Raw genomic sequence first — 27,495 nt, forward strand, 5'->3', positions numbered from 1 at the left:
TCCGGTAAATGTCCGCTTGACGTCCGCTGCAGCCAGGAAAGAAACCGAGGAAGGGATTAGCGATACACCACGGGACATCGTCGGCGAAATCTTCGTTAATAGTTTGAAGCCTACCGGAATTCGGAACCGGCTCTGAACCGGGCACGATTGTGACATTTACGCAATTGGAGGTACGTGTGGGGTCGTGCCGAGGTCTAGAGTCGCATCTCTTGTTATGTTAAAACGAAATACTTGGTTCTAGCCAGCTGATAATGCTAAGCTCTAGTGCTAGCTCTAGCAAGCTAACGTTCGCCGATAAACTAGCCTCGCTAACTAAAACGCTAGCTACTGCTAGCTAGCTACTGCTATGTACTGTGCGTATTGACAGCTGATTCAAGTGCTGTTGATCCCTGTCTGATTCTGTTGACATGTCTCAATCGGCTTGTAGGCCCAATAGCTCACTTCATACCAGGATGCGTGTAATGTTCGCATACTATTAGGCTACTCACCGCAGCTAGCTGCATAGTAGATAACACTTGTCAGGACAGAACATATAGCCTATATAGACCACAGGCTTAGGTGATTAGCTGTTATAAGTTTACTATAGCTACTGCTGTAGCTAACGCTGCTAGCACTACCAAAACTAACAGCAAGCCAGTATTGTGTCGGTACTCAGGTAGCCGATCATTAGTCATTCTAGCTGCGCCCTAGCACTATAGTAACCAGTCTAACTTGACATCGTTGTGAAAATTCACGTGAAATGTTATATTTATTAGGGAGGCAATAACCTAGGTGGCCAAGTAAATTCAATGTGAAAGCTAAGCTAGCTTCTACTGTACCCAGCCTTAGTCAACTAACGTCACTTAGCTTGAGCTAGCTGAACAACTTTGAGTTTGCTACTAAGTGTTGCTACCTAGTTTAGCAAGCCATAAAACCAAATTATGGGTTTTTTCCATCTCCACAAGCAACGTATAACACACGCTAGCTTGCTGTAGTTTAGTAGTGTCCGCTGTAACATCCACGCCAGATGATGTGGATCATTACCGGGTCTGTAACGTTAAATAGCTTCACGGTTCCACGATATTGTGTTTCTAACTGTAGCACCTGGGACGCTAAATAATTAAAAGGACTGTTTGCCGACCTCACATGTCATCATGATACGACTGGTTAGTAAAGTCAGCATTAATGATATCCAACCTGTACAGTGCTAAGCTATAGCTCATGATCAATTCATTGACAGGCCATGAGTATTTCTGGCTTGTAGCTCGCATTATGATGTGAAATGAAATATTTATATTTTTAAAAAGAACGTATGTGTCTGAATTAAATGAGTGACAGCGGTCAGTTTGAGATAGTATAGCCTATAGTTGTGTTTTGTGAATGTGATCCCCAACTTCAAGGTTAGATTCATGTTTTGCTCGGGAAAGTTTTGAGAAGTCTACAGAGCACACTACAGTATGTTGGATACAGATATTGATGTACTTCTTTGTACTTCTTGTACCCTTTGAGAAGTCTACTGTTATTTTATTAATTTGTATTTTATTCCAAAAAGATACTTTGCACTAAACAATATAATAAGCATCTGACTAGTGTAAGACGTTCTGAATAAGGGGCAGATTGAAGGGTGAGGTGTGAAGGTGTGGTCTCAACAAACATAAAAGAAACAAAGAATTTGGAACTTCCGACAGCCAGTGCAGACCTAGCCTAGGTGTGTGGATCTTTCCAGTGTTTGGCCTTGTAGAAGCAGAGAATCACGGCCGACGAGAGCGAGCCTGTGTTGCTCAGCAATATCCAGACGTATGTATATCACGTTATCTTAATATGCATAGCATGCACACTGCACCTGAAAACTCCCCATGCTGAGTAAGCGATGCCACGGCACACAGCCAGATTACACTAGTAGTCTTTTCCTGCTCAGGATCTTGAAATGCTTTGTGTTTTGTGCCTGTTGTGACAGCATTCCTGCAATTGCGTAACTGTGAAGTGCTCTGTGTGTGTGTGTGTGTGTGTTCAGGGGACTGGAACTGGCTGTCGTTACTCGCCCTGACTCTGTGTGATCCGTGTGTGTGTGATAGTCAGTGAGGGTAGGGCTGCCCCTGAACTGTAGTGTTGTCACACCTGCTGTTGGTGATGTGCCCCCCCTGTCAGGTCCAGGGATGAACTGAGGATGAACGTGAACCAGCAGACTCCCATGGCATCTCCGTACGGCCAGCCCCAGCCTGGCTATGGCCAGCCCAGCTACGCCCCCCTGGCAGGGGGCTACCCTGCCCCCTACGCCCCCTACAACGGCCCTGCATCAGCCTACCAGCATGGAGCTCCACCTCAAGGTGAACATTGAGTGTGTGTGTGCTGTTGTTGTTGTGTGCGCTTGTCTTGCGAAGATCCACATGGCTCACATGTCCAATGAGAGTCTCGGGGCCTCTCTCTGCTATTCTGTGTGTGAAGGGGCGGGGTTCTTATACTTTCACACTGCGATCCTCTCCACTCCCTTTCTTCAAACCTGGCTTTAGCTGTTCATCTTCCTCTTGTGTGCTGCTGTTTCTTGTATTTCAGGTTACTCCCCTTATGCAAGCTTCCCCTCTAAGGCTGTGGCTGCAAACCCAGTCTCTGACCTGTCCTCTCCTGTTGACCTAGGTAACATCTCTCTCTCTCTCTCTCTCTCTCTCTCTCTCTCTCTCTCTCTCTCTCGCTCTCTCGCTCTCTCGCTCTCTCGCTCTCTCGCTCTCTCGCTCTCTCTCGCTCTCTCTCTCTCTGGCTCTCTCTCTCTCTGGCTCTCTCTCTCTCTGGCTCTCTCTCTCTCTGGCTCTCTCTCTCTCTCTGGCTCTCTCTCTCTGGCTCTCCCTCTCTCTCTCTGGCTCTCCCTCTCTCTCTCTGGCTCTCCCTCTCTCTCTCTGGCTCTCCCTCTCTCTCTCTGGCTCTCCCTCTCTCTCTCTGGCTCTCCCTCTCTCTCTCTGGCTCTCCCTCTCTCTCTCTGGCTCTCCCTCTCTCTCTCTCTCTCTGGCTCTCTCTCTCTCTCTCTCTGGCTCTCTCTCTCTCTCTCTGGCTCTCTCTCTCTCTCTCTCTCTCTCTGGCTCTCTCTGGCTCTCTCTGGCTCTCTCTGGCTCTCTCTCTCTCACTCTCACTCTCACTCTCACTCTCACTCTCACTCTCACTCTCACTCTCACTCTCACTCTCTCTCTCTCGCTCTCGGCTTCATTCTCTCCCAGTCACCCCTCTGTGGCTCTGTCAGAACACTGGGACCAGATTAAGCTTGGCTCATTTTAACCCCTTTGCCTATAAACACAGTGACAAATGTATCTTTATGTGTAACAGTTGTTCTGTCTTTCTTGCTCTGTCCTAGGTCCTGCCAGGGCCCCCCCTACCTCTGCCCCCCCAGCCGTGTCCTCCTCCCAGGGCTACTCCCAGTACAGTCAGGGGGACATCCAGAATGGCCCCCCTCCTGTGGCCCAGGCCATGCAAAGGTGACCACATACTCCATTGTGTGTGTTTTTGTATCTGTGTGTGTGTGGGGGGGCTCCATATGACAGGATCCTTTTGTCTGCAGGCCTGCTGTTTCTCAGCCCTACACACCGGGGGCTATGAACCTGTCTGGGCCACACCCCTCCTACCCCCAGCAGTATGCAGTCCCGCCCAGCATGCAGCAAGTCACCAATCAGATGACTGGGATGCAGATTGGGCCGGGGCCCCCCCCCACACCTGCTGGGCCTGTATTTGGTGAGAGACGTGTATAACTAATAAAAAAGAGATTGAGTACAAATATATACATATATATGTATGTAGATGTATTTATATAAAGGAGTAATTAACTATAGAATAAATGATGGCAGCATTCCAGCAGGGTAGCAGTTAGGGATGTCATGTTCATTGTGCTATGCCATTAATTGTTAGCCAACCGGTTCTTTTTTAAAGGTTCCATGACATGACTGTTTTTGGATGCTTTTATACATTTACATTTAGTCATTTAGCAAATGCTCTTATCCAGAGCGACTTACAGTAAGTACTGGGACATTCCCTCTAAGGCAAGTAGGGTGAAGTGTCTTGCTCAAAGACATGTCATATGGCAACGTCATTTTATACAGTCCTTAGTGGTCCCCTAATACTGTATCTGAAGTCTCTTTCCCGAAATTCAGCCTTGGTGCAGAGTTACAGCCACTACGAGCAGTCCCACAATGAGCTTTCCTTTAGGACGTGCAATTTATGTGTCTGTAGCTTTAAATGCCATGAGGAGAGAAGCTGTGCTAACTGCCATGCTTCGGTCATTTGCAAGCCATGATGTCTCTTGAGGAAAAAACTATATCGCACTTGCACGGTCGTAGCTCAGTTTCTCATGGACGGGCCAGATTCTCTGCAAAGCAGATAAAAGGGAGGTAACCTTTCCCCTTATGACAACATAAGAGGAACATTTTCAAATCGCAGCATTTGAGTTTTCATTTTCTCAAAAGCAGAGAAGGATACCCAGGGCTAGATATACACATAGAAAATGTACTAGCCACTGGGGGACCAAAGGCAGGCTAGGGGAACTCATATTAATGTGAAATAACCTAAAGTGACATTTTTATGCCATGGGACCTTTAAGACAAAATGCAAAATTACGTGAAATATAAGGAAGTGGTAGTGTTCGTCTGGCGCTCATTGGCACCACATTTTAGAAAGTCTGGCCATTTAGAGGTGCAGACATGTAAATGTTTTCTGTTGCAAATGTCTGTAAGCTTTAATTACGTTTATTGACGCATTTGGCTAGCTAGCACGTCTGGTTAGCTTGTCTGGCCTTAGCTAGCTTGACTTTTAGCTCCTCCTTCTCCTCAGTGAAGTCACACTAGGTCTCTCAATCCTCGAGCACACTGACTGGCAGCATATAGGTCTCAGGTATTGGGCACAGCACATTTGAGCACTTTCTCCCCCAGCAGCGACGGGGTCTTAAGTTGTCAGAGTCATCCTCTGACGTCAGTTTAATGTGGTACAGTGTAGAGCTACTAGTGCTACTAACCTGTTCTTAATGTGGTACAGTGTAGAGCTACTACTGCTACTAACCTGTTCTTAATGTGGTACAGTGTAGAGCAAGTACTGCTACTAACCTGTTCTTAATGTGGTACAGTGTAGAGCTACTAGTGCTACTAACCTGTTCTTAATGTGGTACAGTGTAGAGCTACTACTGCTACTAACCTGTTCTTAATGTGGTACAGTGTAGAGCTACTACTGCTACTAACCTGTTCTTAATGTGGTACAGTGTAGAGCTACTACTGCTACTAACCTGTTCTTAATGTGGTTCAGTGTAGAGCTACTACTGCTACTAACCTGTTCTTAATGTGGTACAGTGTAGAGCTACTACTGCTACTAACCTGTTCTTAATGTGGTACAGTGTAGAGCTACTACTGCTACTAACCTGTTCTTAATGTGGTACAGTGTAGAGCTACTACTGCTACTAACCTGTTCTTAATGTGGTACAGTGTAGAGCTAGTACCAACCTGTTCTTAATGTGGTACAGTGTAGAGCTACTACTACTACTAACCTGTTCTTAATGTGGTACAGTGTAGAGCTAGTACTAACCTGTTCTTAATGTGGTACAGTGTAGAGCTAGTACCAACCTGTTCTTAATGTGGTACAGTGTAGAGCTACTACTGCTACTAACCTGTTCTTAATGTGGTACAGTGTAGAGCTACTAGTGCTACTAACCTGTTCTTAATGTGGTACAGTGTAGAGCTACTACTGCTACTAACCTGTTCTTAATGTGGTTCAGTGTAGAGCTACTACTGCTACTAACCTGTTCTTAATGTGGTACAGTGTAGAGCTACTACTGCTACTAACCTGTTCTTAATGTGGTACAGTGTAGAGCTACTAGTGCTACTAACCTGTTCTTAATGTGGTACAGTGTAGAGGTAGTACTAACCTGTTCTTAATGTGGTACAGTGTAGAGCTAGTACTAACCTGTTCTTAATGTGGTACAGTGTAGAGCTACTACTGCTACTAACCTGTTCTTAATGTGGTACAGTGTAGAGCTACTACTGCTACTAACCTGTTCTTAATGTGGTACAGTGTAGAGCTACTACTACTACTAACCTGTTCTTAATGTGGTACAGTGTAGAGCTACTACTGCTACTAACCTGTTCTTAATGTGGTACAGTGTAGAGCTACTACTGCTACTAACCTGTTCTTAATGTGGTACAGTGTAGAGCAAGTACTGCTACTAACCTGTTCTTAATGTGGTACAGTGTAGAGCTACTACTGCTACTAACCTGTTCGTAATGTGGTACAGTGTAGAGCTATTACTGCTACTAACCTGTTCTTAATGTGGTACAGTGTAGAGGTACTACTGCTACTAACCTGTTCTTAATGTGGTACAGTGTAAAGCTAGTACTAACCTGTTCTTAATGTGGTACAGTGCAGAGCTAGTACCAACCTGTTCTTAATGTGGTACAGTGCAGAGCTTGTACTAACCTGTTCTTAATGTGGTACAGTGTAGAGCTAGTACCAACCTGTTCTTAATGTGGTACAGTGTAGAGCTACTACTGCTACTAACCTGTTCTTAATGTGGTACAGTGTAGAGCTACTACTGCTACTAACCTGTTCTTAATGTGGTACAGTGTAGAGCTACTACTGCTACTAACCTGTTCTTAATGTGGTACAGTGTAGAGCTACTACTGCTACTAACCTGTTCTTAATGTGGTACAGTGTAGAGCAAGTACTGCTACTAACCTGTTCTTAATGTGGTACAGTGTAGAGCTACTACTGCTACTAACCTGTTCGTAATGTGGTACAGTGTAGAGCTACTACTGCTACTAACCTGTTCTTAATGTGGTACAGTGTAGAGCTACTACTGCTACTAACCTGTTCTTAATGTGGTACAGTGTAGAGCTAGTACTAACCTGTTCTTAATGTGGTACAGTGTAGAGCTACTACTGCTACTAACCTGTTCTTAATGTGGTACAGTGTAGAGCTAGTACTAACCTGTTCTTAATGTGGTACAGTGCAGAGCTAGTACCAACCTGTTCTTAATGTGGTACAGTGTAGAGCTACTACTGCTACTAACCTGTTCTTAATGTGGTACAGTGTAGAGCTACTAGTGCTACTAACCTGTTCTTAATGTGGTACAGTGTAGAGCTACTACTGCTACTAACCTGTTCTTAATGTGGTACAGTGTAGAGCTACTACTGCTACTAACCTGTTCTTAATGTGGTACAGTGTAGAGCTACTACTGCTACTAACCTGTTCTTAATGTGGTACAGTGTAGAGCTACTACTGCTACTAAACTGAAGAGTAGTGTCACACTGTTTACATTTGACTTTGCTGTGTCTCTAGAGGAAAGGGTCCTACACAAGCTTTGTTTTTGACCTCAGAGTGCTAGCTAGTGAGCCGCAGTTAGTGGTGTGTGCACAGAATGCAGTCACCTGTAGACCGACATCCTTAACCGGTCAAAAATATTGTCGGTGGTTAACCGTTGACATCCCTAGTAGCAACTCATATAATTCTTCTCTTTCTAGCTCCGCCTCCCACCTCCCAGCCTCCAATCAGTGCGGCCTATTCAGTTGCAGCTCCTCCCTCCTACACCCAAGGCCCGCCCCCTGTGTCGGCAGTCCCGCCCCAGCCCCCCCTCACAGTGAGGCCAGCGGCCCCCAGCCTTACTACGGAGGCCCCCCTACCCCCCAGCAGACCTTCACCCCCTCCTTCTCCTCTGCCGGCCCCCCCAGCCAGGCCCCAGGACAGCAGCAGTCCTTCCCCTCTGGCCCCCCTCCCGTCCCCCAGTCCACCTACACCGGCCCACCCCCTCCTACTGGCCAGACCTCCTTCCCCCCACCCCCCTCCTCACAGGCCAGCTCCTTCCCTCCCACGGCACCCCCCAGCACGGCCGCACCAGCCCGGTACCCAGGCCCCATGCCGCCCCCGGGACCTCCATCCCAGCCACCTTTCCAGGCTGGACCCCCTCCTCAAAGCCAGCTACCTCCCACCTCCATGGCCCAGGCCAACCACCTGCCGCCCGGACCCCCAGGGGCCATGCAGCAGCCCCCGCCACAGTCTGGAATGCAGGGAGGGTACCCCCCCCCAACAGAACGGTAAACACACCCCAGACGCACCTTTCAGCAACACGAGGAACTTACAGACCGGCCTTGTTAGCTGTCGTGTCCTGAGCAAGGTGTTGTGGCTGGTGTGATGGTGTGTTGGGTGGTGTGTGTGATGGTGTGTGGTGTGTGTGATGGTGTGTGGTGTGTGTGATGGTGTGTGGTGTGTGTGATGGTGTGTGGTGTGTGTGATGGTGTGTGGTGTGTGTGGTGGTGTGTGTGATGGTGTGTGGTGTGTGTGATGGTGTGTGGTGTGTGTGATGGTGTGTGGTGTGTGTGATGGTGTGTGGTGTGTGTGATGGTGTGTGTGATGGTGTGTGGTGTGTGTGATGGTGTGTGGTGTGTGTGATGGTGTGTGGTGTGTGTGATGGTGTGTGGTGTGTGTGATGGTGTGTGGTGTGTGTGATGGTGTGTGTGATGGTGTGTGTGATGGTGTGTGTGATGGTGTGTGTGATGGTGTGTGGTGTGTGTGATGGTGTGTGTGATGGTGTGTGTGATGGTGTGTGTGATGGTGTGTGTGATGGTGTATGGTGTGTGTGATGGTTTGTGTGATGGTGTGTGTGATGGTGTGTGGTGTGTGTGATGGTGTGTGGTGTGTGTGATGGTGTGTGTGATGGTGTGTGGTGTGTGTGATGGTGTGTGTGATGGTGTGTGGTGTGTGTGATGGTGTGTGTGATGGTGTGTGTGATGGTGTGATGGTGTGTGTGATGGTGTGTGATGGTGTGTGGTGTGTGTGATGGTGTGTGTGATGGTGTGTGTGATGGTGTGTGTGATGGTGTGTGATGGTGTGTGGTGTGTGTGATGGTGTGTGTGATGGTGTGATTGTGTTCTCCCAGGTGCGTTTGGCCAGGTGAGGGGCCCCCAGCCTGGATATGCAGGCCAGTACCCTGGGCAGCCCAGCTACGGGGGCCCGGCCCCTGCTCCGGCTCCTGCTGCCCCCTCACAGAAGAGACTAGACCCTGACTCCATCCCCAGCCCGGTAACACATACATACACACACATACACACATAGACACACACACACAGACCCTCCACAGACATACACACACACTCTCTCTTACACACAAAACATCACCTTTTTTTGTTGCTTCAGACTAGACGTAAACACCCCTTGTCTTGATGTATGGTGATGTTATTAGCTGTGTGTGTGTGTGTGTGTTTGTGTGTGTGTGTGTGTGTGTGTGTGTGTGTGCATGGCAGTCTAACTGTAATGATCTCTCTTAAACGACAGCCGACAAGGCTGTTGAGCATGTGCATCCAACACAAGCTATGTGCCTTTTATTTTTTTGACTTTTTTGAATACTACAGAATTGAGATCAATAATCAATCTGCCATTTTTTTGTGTGGACTAAAATCAAGGAGAACACAGTTAATATCTCAGTTCCTTTCACACTCTGCTAAATCTGTCCTCTCTTTCTTTCAATGTTTATTTTTCTGAACAAATCTGTTTTGAAATGTAAAGCAAGCATCTGACCTGCCGGCTGTGCAGAAATCAAGACATAGAATAGACCCAGATGCTATCCCCAGCCCAGTAAGTCTCCTGAGTGTCTGCCTTACGCTGCCCCACCCGTCGCTCTCACTCCTCCACCTGTCACCCTCCACTACGCCCACCCTCCACCCCCTCCCCTCTCACTCCTCCACCTGTCACCCTCCACTACGCCCACCCTCCACCCCCTCCTCTCTCACTCCTCCACCTGTCACCCTCCACTACGCCCACCCTCCACCCCCTCCCCTCTCACTCCTCCACCTGTCACCCTCCACTACGCCCACCCTCCACCCCCTCCTCTCTCACTCCTCCACCTGTCACCCTCCACTACGCCCACCCTCCACCCCTTCCTCTCTCACTCCTCCACCTGTCACCCTCCACTACGCCCACCCTCCACCCCCTCCCCTCTCACTCCTCCACCTGTCACCCTCCACTACGCCCACCCTCCACCCCCTCCCCTCTCACTCCTCCACCTGTCACCCTCCACTACGCCCACCCTCCACCCCCTCCTCTCTCACTCCTCCACCTGTCACCCTCCACTACGCCCACCCTCCACCCCCTCCTCTCTCTCTCCTCCACCTGTCACCCTCCACTACGCCCACCCTCCACCCCCTCCTCTCTCTCTCCTCCACCTGTCACCCTCCACTACGCCCACCCTCCACCCCCTCCTCTCTCTCTCCTCCACCTGTCACCCTCCACTACGCCCACCCTCCACCCCCTCCTCTCTCTCTCCTCCACCTGTCACCCTCCACTACGCCCACCCTCCACCCCCTCCTCTCTCTCTCCTCCACCTGTCACCCTCCACTACGCCCACCCTCCACCCCCTCCCCTCTCACTCCTCCACCTGTCACCCTCCACTACGCCCACCCTCCACCCCCTCCCCTCTCTCTCCTCCACCTGTCACCCTCCACTACGCCCACCCTCCACCCCCTCCTCTCTCTCTCCTCCACCTGTCACCCTCCACTACGCCCACCCTCCACCCCCTCCTCTCTCTCTCCTCCACCTGTCACCCTCCACTACGCCCACCCTCCACCCCCTCCCCTGCCACTCCTCCACCTGTGACCCCTCCTACGCCCACCCTCCACCCCCTTCCCTGTCACCCTTGTGACCCTCCACTACGCCCACCCTCCACCCCCTCCCCTCTCACCGCAGGTATTCAGAATGTTTCAGTCCAGCAACTGCTTTGACATTCTTCATTTTCTGCAAGAACCTGTTTCAGTCAGGTGTGATTGAATTGTGATTGGAGCCCCCTGAATACCTCCCCCCCCCTCCCTTTCGTGAGCACATCAGTGTCTCGTGGACACTTCTCCCTCTGAGACTTACTGTGGAAAACGCACCAAACTACAGAAACACACTGTCTGGCAGAACCCCCCCCGATTGTCTCCTGTGTTTGGTCATTGGTGTGCTCACCCCCCCCCCCCATCCCTCTGCATGAGAGCCTGCTGTGTCTAACCTGTGTTTCCCCTCACTGAGATTCAGCTGCTATCCTCCTAGCTCTCCAGGTGCATTGTTTTAGTGCTCACAGGACTGTCATCTTGGTCTTCCTTTGCCCCCCTCCTCCCACACACACACACACACACACACGCACACACTCCTGCCTCCAGAGCAGAGCAGGCTGCCTGCAGCTCTGGTTGGAGTGTCAGCGCTCCTGTCTGTAGTACCACAAGTTGTACCACCCAGACGTCCGTCTCTGCACAGCAGTGTGTGTTGGTGTGAGAGAGGGGGTTCCCTGCATGGGTGTATACTGATCCAGAGAGAGGTGGATGTCGGTTTGCATGCGTTCGTGCGTGTGGGTGTATGGAGATGTGTTGTCATCACGGCCCCTGTCTTCCTGGTCTGTTTCAGATCCAGGTGATTGAGGATGACAAGGCCAAGACCAGCGAACCCTTCACCACAGGAGTCAGGGGTCAAGCCCCGCCCCTGGTCACCACCAACTTCCAGGTCAAAGATCAAGGTACAGTCTTGTTGTTGGACAGTTCTCCACATTTTGGCCATCAAAGCCCAATGTTGGTGACTTCCACGTCACATTTTCCATCACATACACCGATCTTAATTATTGTGTATTTTAACTTGCCTACCCGATTGTAAACATGTAGTGAATTGTTGTAAGCAAGAATTGGGGTTCTTGTATGTTTTAGCCCACGCAGCTGGATATAGTTTTTAATGTTTAAAATCACCCCTATTCACGACTGGTCAGAACATTTGTCTTTAAAGGCAGGATAGGCTAATGTTGCTACTCTAGTTTAGCTTGAGTTTGAAAGGATTCAAACCAAAAGATCCAGTAAAACACATGAACTGAACCCATGCCTGACTACTAGACAGACTGGTAGCAGTCATTGCATTGGGTCTGTATGCCCTCCAGTCAGTAGTGCTGCTCTGACCCTAATGAGGTCGTGTTGATTACAGTCTGGGTCGCCCACAGATAACGGGTTGATTTCATTTGACTGTCAAACCTTTTTTTTTTTTTGATATTTTGGGGTTTTTGGTTGCTTCCAGAATGTGAAATTTATTTCAGCAAATTTGACAAAAAGTGCTTCCCAACACTATTACTTGCCCTGCCTTTAAGAATCATTAGACCTCATTTAATCATGCCACAATATTGGTTAATGTATTCAACATAGAAAAACTAGATTCTAAGGTGAAACTTGCTTTTGATTAATTGTCTTATCTATGCATTGGTTTTAAATTAAATTACTTATCAAATAAACCTATGTCAAAATAACTCTTAAATAACAGAACATGTGAATCATTTGACTAGTCAAGGGAATTTAGTGAATGAACTCCAGTTGTAAAGATCCTTGTCTTCACTGTCATCTGAGTCCAGGCCAAGCTTGTCCACAAGCTCAGAGAGTTAAATCCACATGCAGCTTGTCCACAAGCTCAGAAAGTTAAATCCACATGCAGCTTGTCCACAAGCTCAGAGAGTTAAATCCACATGCAGCTTGTCCACAAGCTCAGAGAGTTAAATCCACATGCAGCTTGTCCACAAGCTCAGAGAGTTAAATCCACATGCAGCTTGTCCACAAGCTCAGAGAGTTAAATCCACATGCAGCTTGTCCACAAGCTCAGAGAGTTAAATCCACATGCAGCTTGTCCACAAGCTCAGAGAGTTAAATCCACATGCAGCTTGTCCACAAGCTCAGAGAGTTAAATCCACATGCAGCTTGTCCACAAGCTCAGAGAGTTAAATCCACATGCAGCTTGTCCACAAGCTCAGAGAGTTAAATCCACATGCGTTATTAACCTTGGTTTTTACTCACTGGTAACATTTTAAACGACAACCTGTTCAACTTAAATCTGAACATGGGGTTTTCAGCTGAATCTCTGTGTTCTGGCATATTTCAATCGGCACTCTTATTTTGAAGGTGAATTCGACAGGTTCCTTCGCTACCTAGCTAGATAGCTTAGCACACAAGTGAATTGGCAGCAGAAACAGCGGAATATGTGTCTAAATTCCGTACCGTAACACATTATACCTACAAACTCTGTGTGTGTGTGTGCGCATGCAGGTAACGCCAGCCCTCGGTTTGTCCGCTGCACGGCCTACAACATGCCCTGCACAGCAGACATGGCCAGGCAGTCCCAGGTGCCCATGGCGGCCGTCATCAAGCCCCTGGCCACCCTGCCCCCCGACGAGGTGAGGCCCTGCCCCCTCACCCCCTCACTTCCTGTGTCAGGGCTTCACCATGGGTCCTGCTTCCGGAAGCTCCTCTCCTGTAGCTCTACTGTTTGAAGAACTTGTGTGAATCATGCCTTTTCCCTCACTCATCTTTCTCCTCTCTCCTTTTCTCTCTGTCTCACTCTGTCTCACTCTGTCTCCCCCTATCACCTTTTCGTTCTCTCTCTCTCTCTCTCTCTCTCTCTCTCTCTCTCTCTCTCTCTCTCTCTCTCTCTCTCTCTCTCTATCTCCCCCTATCACCTTTTCTTTCTGTCTCCCTCTCTCTCCCTGTCTGTCTCCCTCTCTCTCCCTGTCTGTCTCCATCTGTCTCCCTCTCTGTCTCCATCTCTCTCTCTCTCTGTCTGTCTCCCTCTCTCTCCCTGTCTGTCTCCATCTGTCTCCCTGTCTGGCTCCCTCTCTGTCTCCATCCCTCTCTGTCTCCCTCTCTCTCCCTGTCTGGCTCCCTCTCTGTCTCCATCCCTCTCTGTCTCTCTCCCTCTCCATCTCTCTCCCTCTCTGTCTCCCTCTCCATCCCTCTCTGTCTCCCTCTCTCTCCCACTCCATCTCTCTCCCTCTCTGTCTCCATCCCTCTCTGTCTCCATCTCTCTCCCTCTCCATCTCTCTCCCTCTCTGTCTCCCTCTCCATCCCTCTCTGTCTCCCTCTCTCTCCCACTCTGTCTCCAGACTCCTCCGTACATCGTGGACCACGGGGAGGGAGGTCCTATCCGCTGTAACCGCTGCAAGGCCTACATGTGTCCCTACATGCAGTTCATCGAGGGAGGACGCCGCTTCCAGTGTGGCTTCTGCAGCTGTGTCACAGATGGTGCGTGCGTGTGTGTGTGTTACCATCTCAGTGGTTACCAGCGATATTGCGCTCACACAGCAATAATATGAAGCCGTTGGAATGAGAGAAAGCTTACAAGTTTGAAGAACTTCTCCCAGTTCTCGCTTTAGAGACAAAACACAGTACGTGTACAATCCTGTTTTAATATGAACTGCAAGAACAGATCATTAATCATGTGACCCCCCCCCCCCCCCTCCAGTGCCTCCTCATTACTTTCAGCATCTGGACCATACAGGGAAGAGGGTGGACTGCTACGACCGCCCAGAGCTGTCTGCGGGCAGCTACGAGTTCCTGGCCACTGTGGACTACTGTAAAGTACGTGTGTCCTCCCCCCACACACACAGCACTCCCCGCTAACACTCAGGGTTCCCTCCTGGCTAACAGCAGTGTGTGTGTGTGTGTGTGTGTGTGTGTGTCTTCAGAACAACAAGCTCCCCCAGCCTCCAGCGTACATCTTCCTGATAGATGTGTCCTACAATGCGGTCAAGAGTGGCATGGTCAACATCGTCTGTCAGGAGCTCAAGACCCTGCTGGACTACCTTCCCAGGTACACACACACACACACACACACACTCGCACTCACACGACTTACAAATACAGCCTCACCCTCACATACGTGTATAAGGGCATGATTGAGCATATCATATTCTGCAGTAAACCCACACTCTGCTCTGTTTTCCACCTCTTCATCTTTCTCTCTCCCTTCCTCCTCCTCCATCTTTCTCTCCCTTCCTCCTCCTCCATCTTTCTCTCCCTTCCTCCTCCTCCATCTTTCTCTCCCTTCCTCCTCCTCCATCTTTCTCTCCCTTCCTCCTCCTCCATCTTTCTCTCCCTTCCTCCTCCTCCATCTTTCTCTCCCTTCCTCCTCCTCCATCTTTCTCTCCCTTCCTCCTCCTCCATCTTTCTCTCCCTTCCTCCTCCTCCATCTTTCTCTCCCTTCCTCCTCCTCCATCTTTCCCCGCCGTGGTCCCCCCACCCCTCCCCTCACCCCCATCAGGGAGAACCCTGATGCAGACTCGGTGGTGCGTGTGGGCTTCATCACCTACAACAAGGTGCTGCACTTCTACAACGTCAAGTCCAGCCTGGCTCAGCCCCAGATGCTGGTGGTGTCAGATGTGTCCGACATGTTCCTGCCTCTGCTGGACGGCTTCCTGGTCAACGTCAGCGAGAGCAGGGTGGTCATTGAGAGGTGTGTGTTTGGGGGGGCATGCTGACCTGGCTCACGGTGTGTGTGACAGTGTGTGTGTGTGTGAGCTAGTGAGCCTGCTTGTGACTGTGCTGTGTGTTGCAGTTTGCTGGAGCAGATCCCAGAGATGTTTGCAGACACAAGGGAGACAGAGACGGTGTTTGGACCTGTCATCCAGGCTGGGCTGGAGGCCCTGAAGGTAGTCCCTCCTCTCCATCCTCTCTCCTCTCCCTCCTCTCTCTCCTCTCCCTTCTCTCCATCCTTTCTCTTCTCTCCATCCTCTCTCTTCTCTCTCCTCCATCTTCTCTCTCTCCTCTCCCTTCTCTCCATCCTCTTTCTTCTCTCCATCCTCTCTTCTCTCTCCTCCATCTTCTCTCCATCCTCTCTCTTCTCTCCATCCTCTCTTTCCTCTCCCTTGTCTCCCCTCTCGCAATCCTCTCTCTTCTCTCTCTCCTCTCCATTCTCTCCCTCTTTTCCTCTCCATCCTCTCTCCTCTCCCTTCTCTCCATCCTCTCTCTTTCCTCTCCCCCCCCCCCCCTCTCTGTCTCTCCCCTGATTGTCTCTGTTTGCTGGGTTTCCAGGCTGCAGACTGTGCTGGGAAGCTGTTTGTGTTCCACACCTCCCTGCCCATCGCCGAGGCGCCTGGGAAGCTGAAGAACCGGGAGGACAAGAAGATGGTGGGCACCGACAAGGAGAAGGTACACACATGCACGTGCACACACACACACACACACGCACGCACACACGCCTCCCCAGGGTCACCCTTCACCCTGGACCACCAGTGTGATCCAGCCTGTGGGTGTCTGTCCCCCAGTCTCTGTTCCAGCCCCAGGTGGGCTTCTACGGCAGCCTGGCCAAGGAGTGTGTGGCCCAGGGCTGCTGTGTGGACCTCTTCCTCTTCCCCAACCAGTATGTGGACGTGGCCACGCTGGGGGTGGTCCCCGTCTCCACGGGGGGCTCCATTTACAAGTACACCTATTTCCAGGTGAGCACACACACACTCGGGCGCACACATACACACACCTGATGTTTCCGGTGATAGTCCTCCTCAATGTCTGTGTGTGTGTTTGTCTCTCGCTGTGTGTGTCTCTGTGTGTGTGTGTGTGTGTGTGTGTGTGTGTGTGCCCGCCAGGCTCAGGCAGACAGTGAGCGGTTCCTGAACGACCTGAGGAGAGATGTACAGAAGCCTATGGGTTTTGATGCTGTAATGAGGGTTCGCACCAGCACAGGTGATGATTCACACACACACACACACACGACACTCAACCCAACACACACACACACACACTACACTCACTCACTCAAACACACTAGGGATGGGCATGGTTTATCGAATATCGTAAAGTTAGTATTCAAATACTTTTTATGAGAGTAGTTGGATGTAAATTAATAGGCTATAAATAAGCTTTTTCCATGTGTCATCAATTCTGATAGCCTAGTCGGGACTTTTTAAATAGTCCAAAAATAAGCAAAAAGATATTTGAATCTGCGTTCTGCTGCAAGTCTCAAAACTGGAGGAAAGGTTTCTGAGCGTGGCACGGTGTGGAAGTATTTCAACCAAGCTGATGACCAAGATATGCACTGTCACGCTAGTGGTCCACCAGGCGAGTGCAGAACCACATGAGGCTGAAGCAGAAAGAAACCACTGTGTCTTTATGCAGTAAGAATGGCCTTCTCTCTTTATCGAGGTCTAACTTATTTATTCTAATACCTTAAAAGGCACAATTCTTGCCAGAATGTCTAGTGGTTCATGTGTTTACCGGATACTGCGCGATATCAGGCTAATTACATAACATAATCATATTATTATAAAAAAATTGTATATAGACTATCCGGATATCTAAAATTAGAATAGTGAATAATGTAAAATGCCCATCCCTAACACACTTTCTAAAACTGGTTGTTCCCATCCTTGATTGTGATTGGTTATATCCATGCGCGCAGATGGCACTGGGGACAGGGGGACATGTCCCCCCCAGATTCCTAGCGACCCCGATCCGTCCCCACCACTCTCCCTACGTAAGGCGACAAGCATCAGTTATAACTGCACAGCTGATTAGGCGATGTTAGCGTGTGTAACGTTGGCCACACAAAAGTACTACAACACTTGAAAAGAAAAAGTGTATTATGCTTATTTTAAAGTATTTTTGGAGCCGGCGTTTGTGCATTTAGGCTTGGCGTCTTCCTGGTTGTCATGGAGATTACGTTAGTAGGCCCGATCTTTTGGCTGCTTAAAATTGTAGCCTGATGTTTGGCTCGCTCCTTTTCATTCAGTGCTCGAATTACGTGGTAGCCAGAGGGAGCCGAGCTCCCATAGAGTGAGGACTGGCTCCCATGAAAGCAACAAAGTCAAAAATCTGAGGGGGTCTCTCATATCTAAGGTGTCTGCCGTATGTTGCATTGTAATTTTGATCTGAAACAACGCTCATTACCCATCCCTGTGCGCCGCGGTCTCAAGACGTTAAATTAAATTATAGGCTACTACAGGACGTACTAGATGCAGATTTAGAATCAGAAAGTATGGCACTAGCAACAGCTAGTTCTAGCCAGGCGACTAGCTCTGCCGAGGCAGAGGACGTGAAGAAGAATTTATGAAGGTAAATATTGCTGGTCTGGTTCAAATGAGTTATGTTTTATTTCATTTTTAAATTGAGAATATCTTCTTTGTTTTGGGAAATTGGAATGAAAAAGCTATAGGCTACTATAAATATGTTGCATGCATGCAAACTCCTCACCTAATGCCTAAGCCTCACAGCCAATCAGGGGCTGGTTAAAATACCATGATATTGTTTAGAAGAGCACAGATTCTACATTGATCTAGCCTCTTAATTTTGCTCTCAAAGTGCACTAGATTGATGCGTTTAACTTTACATTTTAAGAAATGTTCTTCCGGGGGAGCATGCCCCCGGACCCCCCTACAGGGTCGGGGGATTGCAGTATCGTTCTCACTTTTGTTACCTCAGTGTTGCACTTCAGTAGGCCTATATATACTGAAGCTGCAATAAACATTGCATATATGTACATAAGTCATCGTCATCATCGTCATCATCTACCGCTTGTCCGGGGATCGGGTCGCGGGGGCAACGACCTAAGCAGGGAGGCCCAGGCTTCCCTCTCCCCGGCCACTTCCACCACCTCTTCCTGGGGGACCCCGAGGTGTTCCCAGGCCAGCCGAGTGACATAGTCCCTCCAGCGTGTCCTGGGTCTTCCCCGGGGCCTCTTCCCAGTGGGACGTGCCCGGAACACCTCACCAGGGAGGCGTCCAGGAGGCATCCTAATCAGATGCCCGAGCCACCTCAGCTGGCTCCTCTCGACGCGGAGGAGCAGCGGTTCTACTCTGAGCCCCTCCCGGATGACCGAGCTTCTCACCCTATCTCTAAGGGAGAGCCCGGACACCCTGCGGAGAAAGCTCATTTCGGCCGCTTGTATTTGCGATCTCGTTCTTTCGGTCACTACCCATAGTTCGTGACCATAGGTGAGGGTAGGAACGTAGATCGACTGGTAAATAGAGAGCTTCGCCTTTCGACTCAGCTCCTTCTTCACCACGACGGACCGATGCAGAGCCCGCATCACTGCGGAGGCCGCACCGATCCGCCTGTCGACCTCGCGCTCCATTCTTCCCTCACTCGTGAACAAGACCCCGAGATACTTGAACTCCTCCACTTGGTTCAGGATCTCCTCCCCGACCCGGAGATGGCACTCCACCCTTTTCCGGTCGATAACCATGGCCTCAGATTTGGAGGTGCTGATTCGCATCCCAGCCGCTTCACATTCGGTTGCGAACCGCTCCAGTGAGAGCTGAAGGTCACGGCCCGATGAAGCCAACAGGACCACATCATCTGCAAAAAGCAGCGACCCGATCCTGAGGTCACCAAACCGGACCCCCTCAACACCCTGGCTGCGCCTAGAAATCCTGTCCATATAGGTAATGAACAGAATCGGTGACATAGGGCAGCCCTGGCGGAGTCCAACCCTCACCGGAAACAAGTTTGACTTACTACCGGCAATGCGGACCAAACTCTGGCACCGGTCGTACAGGGACCGGACAGCCCCGATCAGGGAATCCGGTACCCCGTACTCTCGGAGCACCCCCCACATGAGCCCCCGAGGGACACGGTCGAACGCCTTTTCCAAATCCACAAAACATGTGTAGACTGGTTGGGCGAACTCCCATGTACCCTCCAGGACTCCGCGGAGGGTATAGAGCTGGTCCACTGTTCCACGGCCAGGACGAAAACCACATTGCTCCTCCTGAATCCGAGGTTCGACAATCCGGCGGACCCTCCTCTCCAGGACCCTGAATAGACTTTCCCAGGGAGGCTGAGGAGTGTGATCCCCCTAAAGTTGGAGCACACCCTCCGGTCCCCCTTTTTAAGAGGGGAACCACCACCCCGGTCTGCCAGTCCAGAGGCACTGTCCCCGATGTCCACGCGATGTTGCAGAGTCGTGTCAACCAAGACAGCCCTACAACATCCAGAGCCTTAAGGAACTCCGGGCGGACCTCGTCCACCCCAGGGGCCCTGCCACCGCGGAGCTTTTCAACCACCTCGGCGACCTCGGCCCCAGAGATAGAAGGGCCCCCCCCAATGTCCCCAGACTCTGCCTCCACGTCGGAAAGTGTGTTGGTGGAATTAAGGAGGTCTTCAAAGTATTCCTTCCACCGATCCAGGACGTCCCCCGTCGAAGTCAGCAGCGCACCGTCCCCACCGTATACAGTGTTGACAGAGCACTGCTTCCCCCTCCTGAGTCGCCGGATGGTGGTCCAGAACCTTTTTGAAGCCGTTCGGAAGTCATTCTCCATGGCCTCGCCGAACTCCTCCCATGCCCGGGTTTTTGCCTCCGCGACCGCCAGAGCCGCGTTCCGCTTGGCCTGCCGGTACACATCAGCTGCCTCAGGAGTCCTACCAGCCAATAAAGCCCGATAGGCCTCCTTCTTCAGCTTGACGGCATCCCTCACCTCCGGAGTCCACCACCGGGTCCGAGGGTTACCGCCGCGACATGCACCGACCGCCTTGCGGCCGCAGCTCCGGTCAGCCGCTTCAACAATGGAGGCCCGGAACATGGCCCATTCGGACTCAATGTCCCCGGCCCCCCCCGAGACATGATCGAAGCTCTCCCGGAGGTGGGAGTTGAAGCTCCTTCTGACAGAGGGTTCCGCCAGCCGTTCCCAGCAGACCCTCACATTACGTTTGGGCCTGCCAGGCCTGACCGGCGTCCTCCCCCACCATCGGAGCCAACTCACCACCAGGTGGTGATCAGTTGACAGCTCCGCCCCTCTCCTCACCCGAGTGTCCAAGACATGCGGCCTCAAGTCCGACGACACGACTACGAAGTCGATCATCGAACTGAGACCTCGGGTGTCCTGGTGCCAGGTGCACATATGGACACCCTTATGCTTGAACATGGTGTTCGTTATGGACAAGCCGTGTTTAGCACAGAAGTCCAACAACAGAACACCACTCGGGTTCAGATCGGGGGGGCCGTTCCTCCCAATCACGCCCCTCCAGGTCTCACTGTCATTGCCCACATGAGCATTGAAGTCCCCCAGGAGGACGAGGGAATCCCCGGGAGGAGCGCTTTCCAGCACCCCCTCCAGAGACTCCAAAAAGGGTGGGTACTCTGAGCTGCCGTTTGGTGCATAAGCACAAACGACAGTGAGGACCCGTCCCCCCACCCGAAGGCGGAGGGAGGCTACCCTCTCATCCACCGGGGTGAACCCCAATGTACAGGCACCAAACCGAGGGGAAACAAGTATTCCCACCCCAGCTCGACGCCTCTCACCAAGGGCAACTCCAGAGTGGAAGAGAGTCCAGCCCCTCTCAAGGAGACTGGTTCCGGAGCCCGTGCTGTGCGTCGAGGCGAGGCCGACTATATCTAGCCGGAAACTCTCTACCTCGCGCACCAGCTCAGGCTCCTTTCCCGCCAGCGAGGTGACGTTCCACGTCCCTAAAGCTAGCTTATGCAGCCGAGGATCAGACCGCCAAGGCCCCCGCCTTCGGCCGCCGCCCGTCTCACACTGCACCCGACCCCCATGACCCCTCCTGCGGATGGTGAGCCCACTGGAAGAGGGTCCCACGTTGTCTCTTCGGGCTGTGCCCGACCGGGCCCCATGGGAAAAGGCCCGGCCACCAGGCGCTCGCCATCGAGCCCCACCCCCGGGCCTGGCTCCAGGGGGGGGCCCCGGTGACCCGCTTCCGGGCAGGGGCAACTGAGAACCATTGTTGTGTTTCTTCATGGTTGGTTTTTTGAGCCACGCTTTGTCTGGTCTTTCACCTGGAACCTGTTTGCCTTGGGAGACCCTACCAGGGGCATAAAGCCCCCGACAACATAGCTTCCAGGATCACTAGGACACGCAAACCCCTCCACCGCGGTAAGGTGGTGACTCATGGAGGGTGTACATAAGTATTACACAAAATAACAAATGGAGTTGGAACCATTTGCTGACAGCTTGGTCCCCCCCGTTCAAAAATTCCATCTGCGCCCCTGGTTATATCGCGTTCCATGCCGTTGTAAAATCCAGCATAACCTTACAGGTTGTCCTCATAACATTTTTTTACATTCCATATTACTGCGCATCGAATATTTCAAAAAAAAAAAAAAAAAGGTGTCCATTTGGCTGTTGCGGGGCAACGATTAATGTAGGAACTATATTTTGTAGTGGCGGAAGAATGACGGTTTATTATTAAACTATTTTGTTTCTAATAGTTTTTATTTATGAAACCATATCAAATATTTGTAATAGCAGTTTTAGACTTAACTCACACACACTCACTCATTCAGTCTTTCCAAACACTCCCTTGCCCCCCCCCCCCACCCCCCAGGCATCAGAGCGACAGACTTCTTCGGCTCGTTCTACATGAGCAACACGACCGACGTGGAGCTGGCCGGCCTGGACTGTGACAAGACCGTCACCGTGGAGTTCCGCCACGACGACAAGCTCAGCGAGGAGACGGGCGCCCTCATGCAGGTGTGTCTGTGGAGGTCTGGGCCGTGCTCGTGTCTGTTGAGGTCTGGGCCGTGCACGTGTCTGTGGAGGTCTGGGCCGTGCACGTGTCTGTGGAGGTCTGGGCCGTGCACGTGTCTGTGGAGGTCTGGGCCGTGCACGTGTCTGTGGAGGTCTGGGCCGTGCTCGTGTCTGTGGAGGTCTGGGCCGTGCACGTGTCTGTGGAGGTCTGGGCCGTGCACGTGTCTGTGGAGGTCTGGGCCGTGCACGTGTCTGCCGGATCTCTAGCAACACGCAAACAGGAGTGCTGTCATCCCCTAACTCCCCCAACTGTGTGTGTGTGTGTGTGTGCGCGCGTGCAGTGTGCGGTGCTGTACACCAGCTGCAGCGGTCAGCGTCGCCTGCGCGTCCACAACATGGCGGTGAACTGCTGCTCCCAGCTAGCTGACCTGTACCGCAACTGTGAGACGGACACCATCATCAACTACTTCTCCAAATACGGTACACCTGCCCGGCACTTTACCTCAGCCTCACTTAGCAGCCTTTACCTCAGCCTCACCGAGCAGCCTTTACCTCAGCCTCACCCAGCAGCCTTTACCTCAGCCTCACCCAGCAGCCTTTACCTCAGCCTCACCTAGCAGCTTTTACCTCAGCCTCACCCAGCAGCCTTTACCTCAGCCTCACCTACCAGCTTTTACCTCAGCCTCACCCTGCAGCCTTTACCTCAGCCTCACCCATCAGCCTTTACCTCAGCCTCACCTAACAGCCTTTACCTCAGCCTCACCCATTAGCCTTTACCTCAGCCTCACCCATTAGCCTTTACCTCAGCCTTACCCATTAGCCTTTACCTCAGCCTCACCCATTAGCCTTTACCTCAGCCTCACCCTGCAGCCTTTACCTCAGCCTCACCCATCAGCCTTTACCTCAGCCTCACCTAACAGCTTTTACCTCAGCCTCACCCAGCAGCCTTTACCTCAGCCTCACCCTGCAGCCTTTACCTCAGCCTCACCCATCAGCCTTTACCTCAGCCTCACCCATCAGCCTTTACCTCAGCCTCACCTAGCAGCCTTTACCTCAACCTCAGCTAGCAGCCACGGAACCCAGGACTGCTGTGTGTGCGCGCTCATGTTTAACTGCCCCAAATCAACCAATTGTCCTCAAGTATAGTGAAACATGAAAAGCTTGACCTTGGGGGGCTCTTCTGCTGGGCCCCATAACCTATTTTCAGAGGGCTTAGGGTTAAAATGGTAGGGCTGGAATTACAGTAATGGTAAGGGTTAGGGGTTACTGGTTTGTGGTGACACAGTTTTGAATGGTCGGGCCCCACTTTAGGATAGAGAAACAAATGTGTGTGTGTGTGTTTCCAGCGTACCGCAGCGTGTTGACCACTCCCACCAAGACGGTGAGAGACACCCTGGTGAACCAGTGTGCCCAGATCCTGGCCTGCTACCGCAAGAACTGTGCCAGCCCCTCCTCTGCAGGACAGGTTAGCACCTCCCGCATCTCACAGCTGCACGCACACACACACACACACACATGCACACACACACAAACATACAGACTGTGTGAGTTTGTGGTGTGTATCAGTTAGTGACGTGTGTGTGTGTGTGTGTGTGTGTGTGTGCGCGTCTCAGCTGATCCTTCCAGAGTGCATGAAGCTGCTGCCCGTGTATCTGAACTGCGTGCTGAAGAGTGACATGCTGCTGCCGGCCGGGGACGTGTCCCTGGACGACCGCGCCTACCTGCGCCAGCTGCTCAGCTGCATGGACGTGGCCGAGAGCCACCTGTTCTTCTACCCCCGCCTGCTGCCCCTGGTGAGGACACGGCGCCGTCCGGTCCCCCGGGCGTCCGCGCCCACCTCCACGCGTGTGCTGACTGGCACATCGATTAGGGGTTTGGGATCCGGTTTGAGTCCTGTGATGACATGATGACGTGTGTCTGGCGTGCTGACGTGTTCCCTGTGGTGACGGCGTGCGTGTCCAGGTGAAGCTGGAAGGGGATTCGTTGCCTGTGGCGGTGAGGAACTCGGAGGAGCGTCTCTCTAAGGGTGGAGTCTACCTCCTGGAGACGGGGCTGCACCTCTTCCTGTGGGTGGGAGCCAATGCCCAGCAAGAACTGCTGCTCAACATCTTTGGCACGCCCACCTTCAGCCAGATAGACCCCAACATGGTAATGTAGATACAGCACATTCTCCTTCTCACGCACTGCTGGGAAATGTGCCCACTGTCATTTCCTGACACGTGTGTGTCTGTGTGTGTTGTAGATAAGCCTGCCCATCCTGGACAACCCCTTCTCTCAGAGGCTTAGAGAGATTGTTGAATCCTTTAGAGCTCAGAGATCCAGATATATGAAGGTGAGGTTTCCTCCGCCTCCCTTTCCCTCTCCCTCCTCCCTTTCCCCCTCCCTCCTCCCTTTCCCCCTCCTTCCTCCCTTTCCCCCTCCTCCCTCCCTTTCCCCCTCCCTCCTCCCTTTCCCCCTCCCTCCTCCCTTTCCCCCTCCTTCCTCCCTTTCCCCCTACTTCCTCCCTTTCCCCCCTCCTTCCTCCCTTTCCCCCTCCCTCCTCCCTTTCCCCCTCCCTCCTCCCTTTCTCCCTCCCTCCTCCCTTTCCCCCTCCTTCCTCCCTTTCCCCCTCCCTCCTCCCTTTCCCCCTCCTTCCTCCCTTCCCTCCCTCCCATTCTCCTCCCTTTCTCCCTCCCTCCCTCTCTTCCTCAGACTCGGTTTCCCTCCCTCATACTAATAGTGGTTGAAGTATTATTATGGTGTTTGAATACTAATTATCGATAGAGCGATTAAACACTGCATTAAAATCTGATAGTAAAAAAAAAAAGCCACCCTCAATTGAACACCCCCGCAACAACAAAAACATTTTTGTAATCCCTTTGAATTTTTTGCGTACTTCAAGGTACAGTACAAAGGTACAAAACGGTCTCTACATTTCAATTTCTGCATCACTAGCTATCTGCATTTTTGTTACTGTGCTGGCTGACATAAATTCAGTCAAGACACTCGCAAATTGATTTGACCATTTATATATACGATAGACAAAGAAATAGGTTAGACTTAGGTGGAGTGGATGTATCTTGGGGAAGCGCTCCCTGCCTCATACATAGAATACAGAGTACTAATCCTCCTCAATGGACAGTGACATACAGGGGAGATGGGGATGCTGGGGGGCAGCGGCACAGATCATGAATGTACGTGGATCCTTACCACACATGGACCTGTGGTCTGGAAGTAACACAGGTGCAGTTGATGAGGGAGGGGACACGCTCTGCCCGAGTGCCAAATTAACGCTCCAAATGAAAAACAAGCCGCCCTTGTATAAACACTGCATCACAAAAACATATTAGTTCAATCAAGTCTGTGGCGTTAAACCCCCAAAATACGGTACAAGTTCTCGTTGGAATACTATTAGGCATGAATACTAATTCTCATTGTAATAGTACTATTAGGTTTCAATTGTAATTCCCGTTGGAATATTTGAATACTCTTGCCCATCCCTACTTTATTTTTCCTTTAAATTGTGAATCAACCCTTCTCCACCTATCTGCCCCCCTCCCTCCCTCCCTCGTGAGTGTAACTTCCTCTTCCTGTCTTCAGTTGATGGTGGTGAAACAGGAGGACAAGGCAGAGCTGATCTTCAAACACTTCCTGGTTGAGGACAAGAGTGGGAGTGGCGGTGCTTCATATGTGGACTTCCTGTGTCACATGCACAAGGAGATCCGCCAACTGCTCAGCTAGGACTTCACCCCTGAACCCCCCCCCCCTGTTATCTTCACCCCCACTCCAGAACCCCCGTCACCTTCCCCCCCCCCCCGTTGAAGCGCTTTATCTTTTATTTACCTAATAAACTAAACCCCCCCCCCTCTCCCTCAGCCAAGGGCCAGAGACATAACACAGCCGACTGACTGGCAGGGTCCGTGTGTGTGTGTGTGTGTGTGTGTGTGTGTGTGTGTCAGAGAGGTATCTCCAGGTGTAGCTCGTAAGCACAGCTTGGGCTCACCTTATGGCTATTGGGAGGACCTAGTGTAAGTGATGTGTGTGTGTGTGTGTGTGTGTGTGTGTGTGTGTGAGTGAGGGAGAGGGCTGATGTTGATTGTAGTAGGTGTGCTGTCTGTAACACTAGCACTGAAGGCTGTTGTGTGTAAGCAACCCAGTGATAGAGACTCAGACTCTTTTTGTATGATTCAAACCCAGTAGACTCGAGGAACATTAAAACAAGACAAATATGAAATGAAATAATAAATGCGTTTTTTTTTTTTTTTTTTCATCTCAAAACTTATTTTGCGATTTGTCTCTTTCTCCCTTTCTCAGTCATGGCCTTACTGTCTGGTTCCTGTTTCACTTCCCACATTGTGTCTGTGTGTGTGTTCTGTTTCCTGTTATGTGATGGTCTGTGGCAGCCTGGCTTCATTCTCGGACCGAGGTTGGACCCATTTCTTAAAGAGATATTTTGATATTCTTCAGTGAAATGAGCTGAGCTGGTCTCTGTGAGTCTGAGGCTGCCCTGGTAGACTGGTGTGTTTGAGGAACTGCTGACACGGGACATGTCGATGAAACGGAAATATCAGAGAAACTCCCAACTGATGTCTATGCAACCTTTTACACACGCACACACACACACACGCATCCAGAAGTCAGACTGAACTTTAACCTCTGACATCACAGGGTTAGGGTCTTTCCTCAGGGTTATGTGAATGTCAGCTGCACTTTGGTGGGAACACACGCACACACACACATGTTTCTGTGTGGTGATGGAAGCTACTTCAACTGAGGCTTCAAACACAGGCAGGAGAGAAGAGCAGCAGGAGACAGATGATTCAAGAGGAGTCTCAGTACTGATGATGAAGCATTTCTCTGGGTTTCCCCCTTGTTGCTTACTGTGTCAGCCCTAGAACACATAACCTGTACATAAATAAACATTTTCAAGTCCTTCCTGAACAACTGTGGTTTGGCTAAATTGTCCTTAGTGTATATGTACAGGCACTCTCAAACAAACTGTCCAAGTGTTGACTTTTAGACTTCTCTTTGTGTTGCCTGCAGACCTGAGGAGCTGTGTGTGTGTGCGTTTTCAAGGGTCCTAGTGAATTTCTCCTGTGGAACAGAAGGATCAGTCAACATACGCACAGAATAATATTCCTTTCAATATATTCATTTTTCTATTTCTGCCATTCATTTCTAATTTCCCTCTTTGAATCGTCTGTGTTATTGCATATTGTGTGTCTATCTTACCGCCTGTGTGTGATTGGCTCACTGTCTTGACCCTTTCCGTTTTCATCTTTTTCTTTATTTTGGGTTTGTCATTGCCTCCTGGACTGCTAATAAAAATGAACGTTAAAACTCCA

The 27,495-nt window shown here is 50.9% G+C and overlaps 1 protein-coding gene across 1 annotated transcript; it reads left to right on the plus strand.

Annotated features, from left to right (window-relative positions):
- sec24c (SEC24 homolog C, COPII coat complex component) lies at window positions 1-27,495 on the plus strand. The gene is given in 27 exon segments (XM_084669298.1): window positions 1-170; window positions 2,128-2,306; window positions 2,533-2,613; window positions 3,320-3,440; window positions 3,524-3,693; window positions 7,458-7,559; window positions 7,562-8,010; window positions 8,012-8,027; window positions 8,870-9,012; window positions 9,496-9,564; window positions 11,365-11,473; window positions 13,029-13,156; window positions 13,862-14,000; window positions 14,221-14,336; window positions 14,444-14,568; window positions 15,019-15,210; window positions 15,313-15,406; window positions 15,789-15,905; window positions 16,022-16,192; window positions 16,340-16,436; window positions 22,029-22,174; window positions 22,513-22,651; window positions 23,518-23,636; window positions 23,785-23,964; window positions 24,134-24,319; window positions 24,414-24,503; window positions 25,751-27,495. Coding segments are annotated over 26 exon segments (3,600 nt in total). The 5' UTR covers window positions 1-170; window positions 2,128-2,146; the 3' UTR covers window positions 25,892-27,495.

This window comes from Hypomesus nipponensis, chromosome 13 (assembly GCF_054491055.1).
Source record: "Hypomesus nipponensis isolate SF chromosome 13, ASM5449105v1, whole genome shotgun sequence".
Taxonomy (NCBI): Eukaryota; Metazoa; Chordata; class Actinopteri; order Osmeriformes; family Osmeridae; genus Hypomesus; species Hypomesus nipponensis.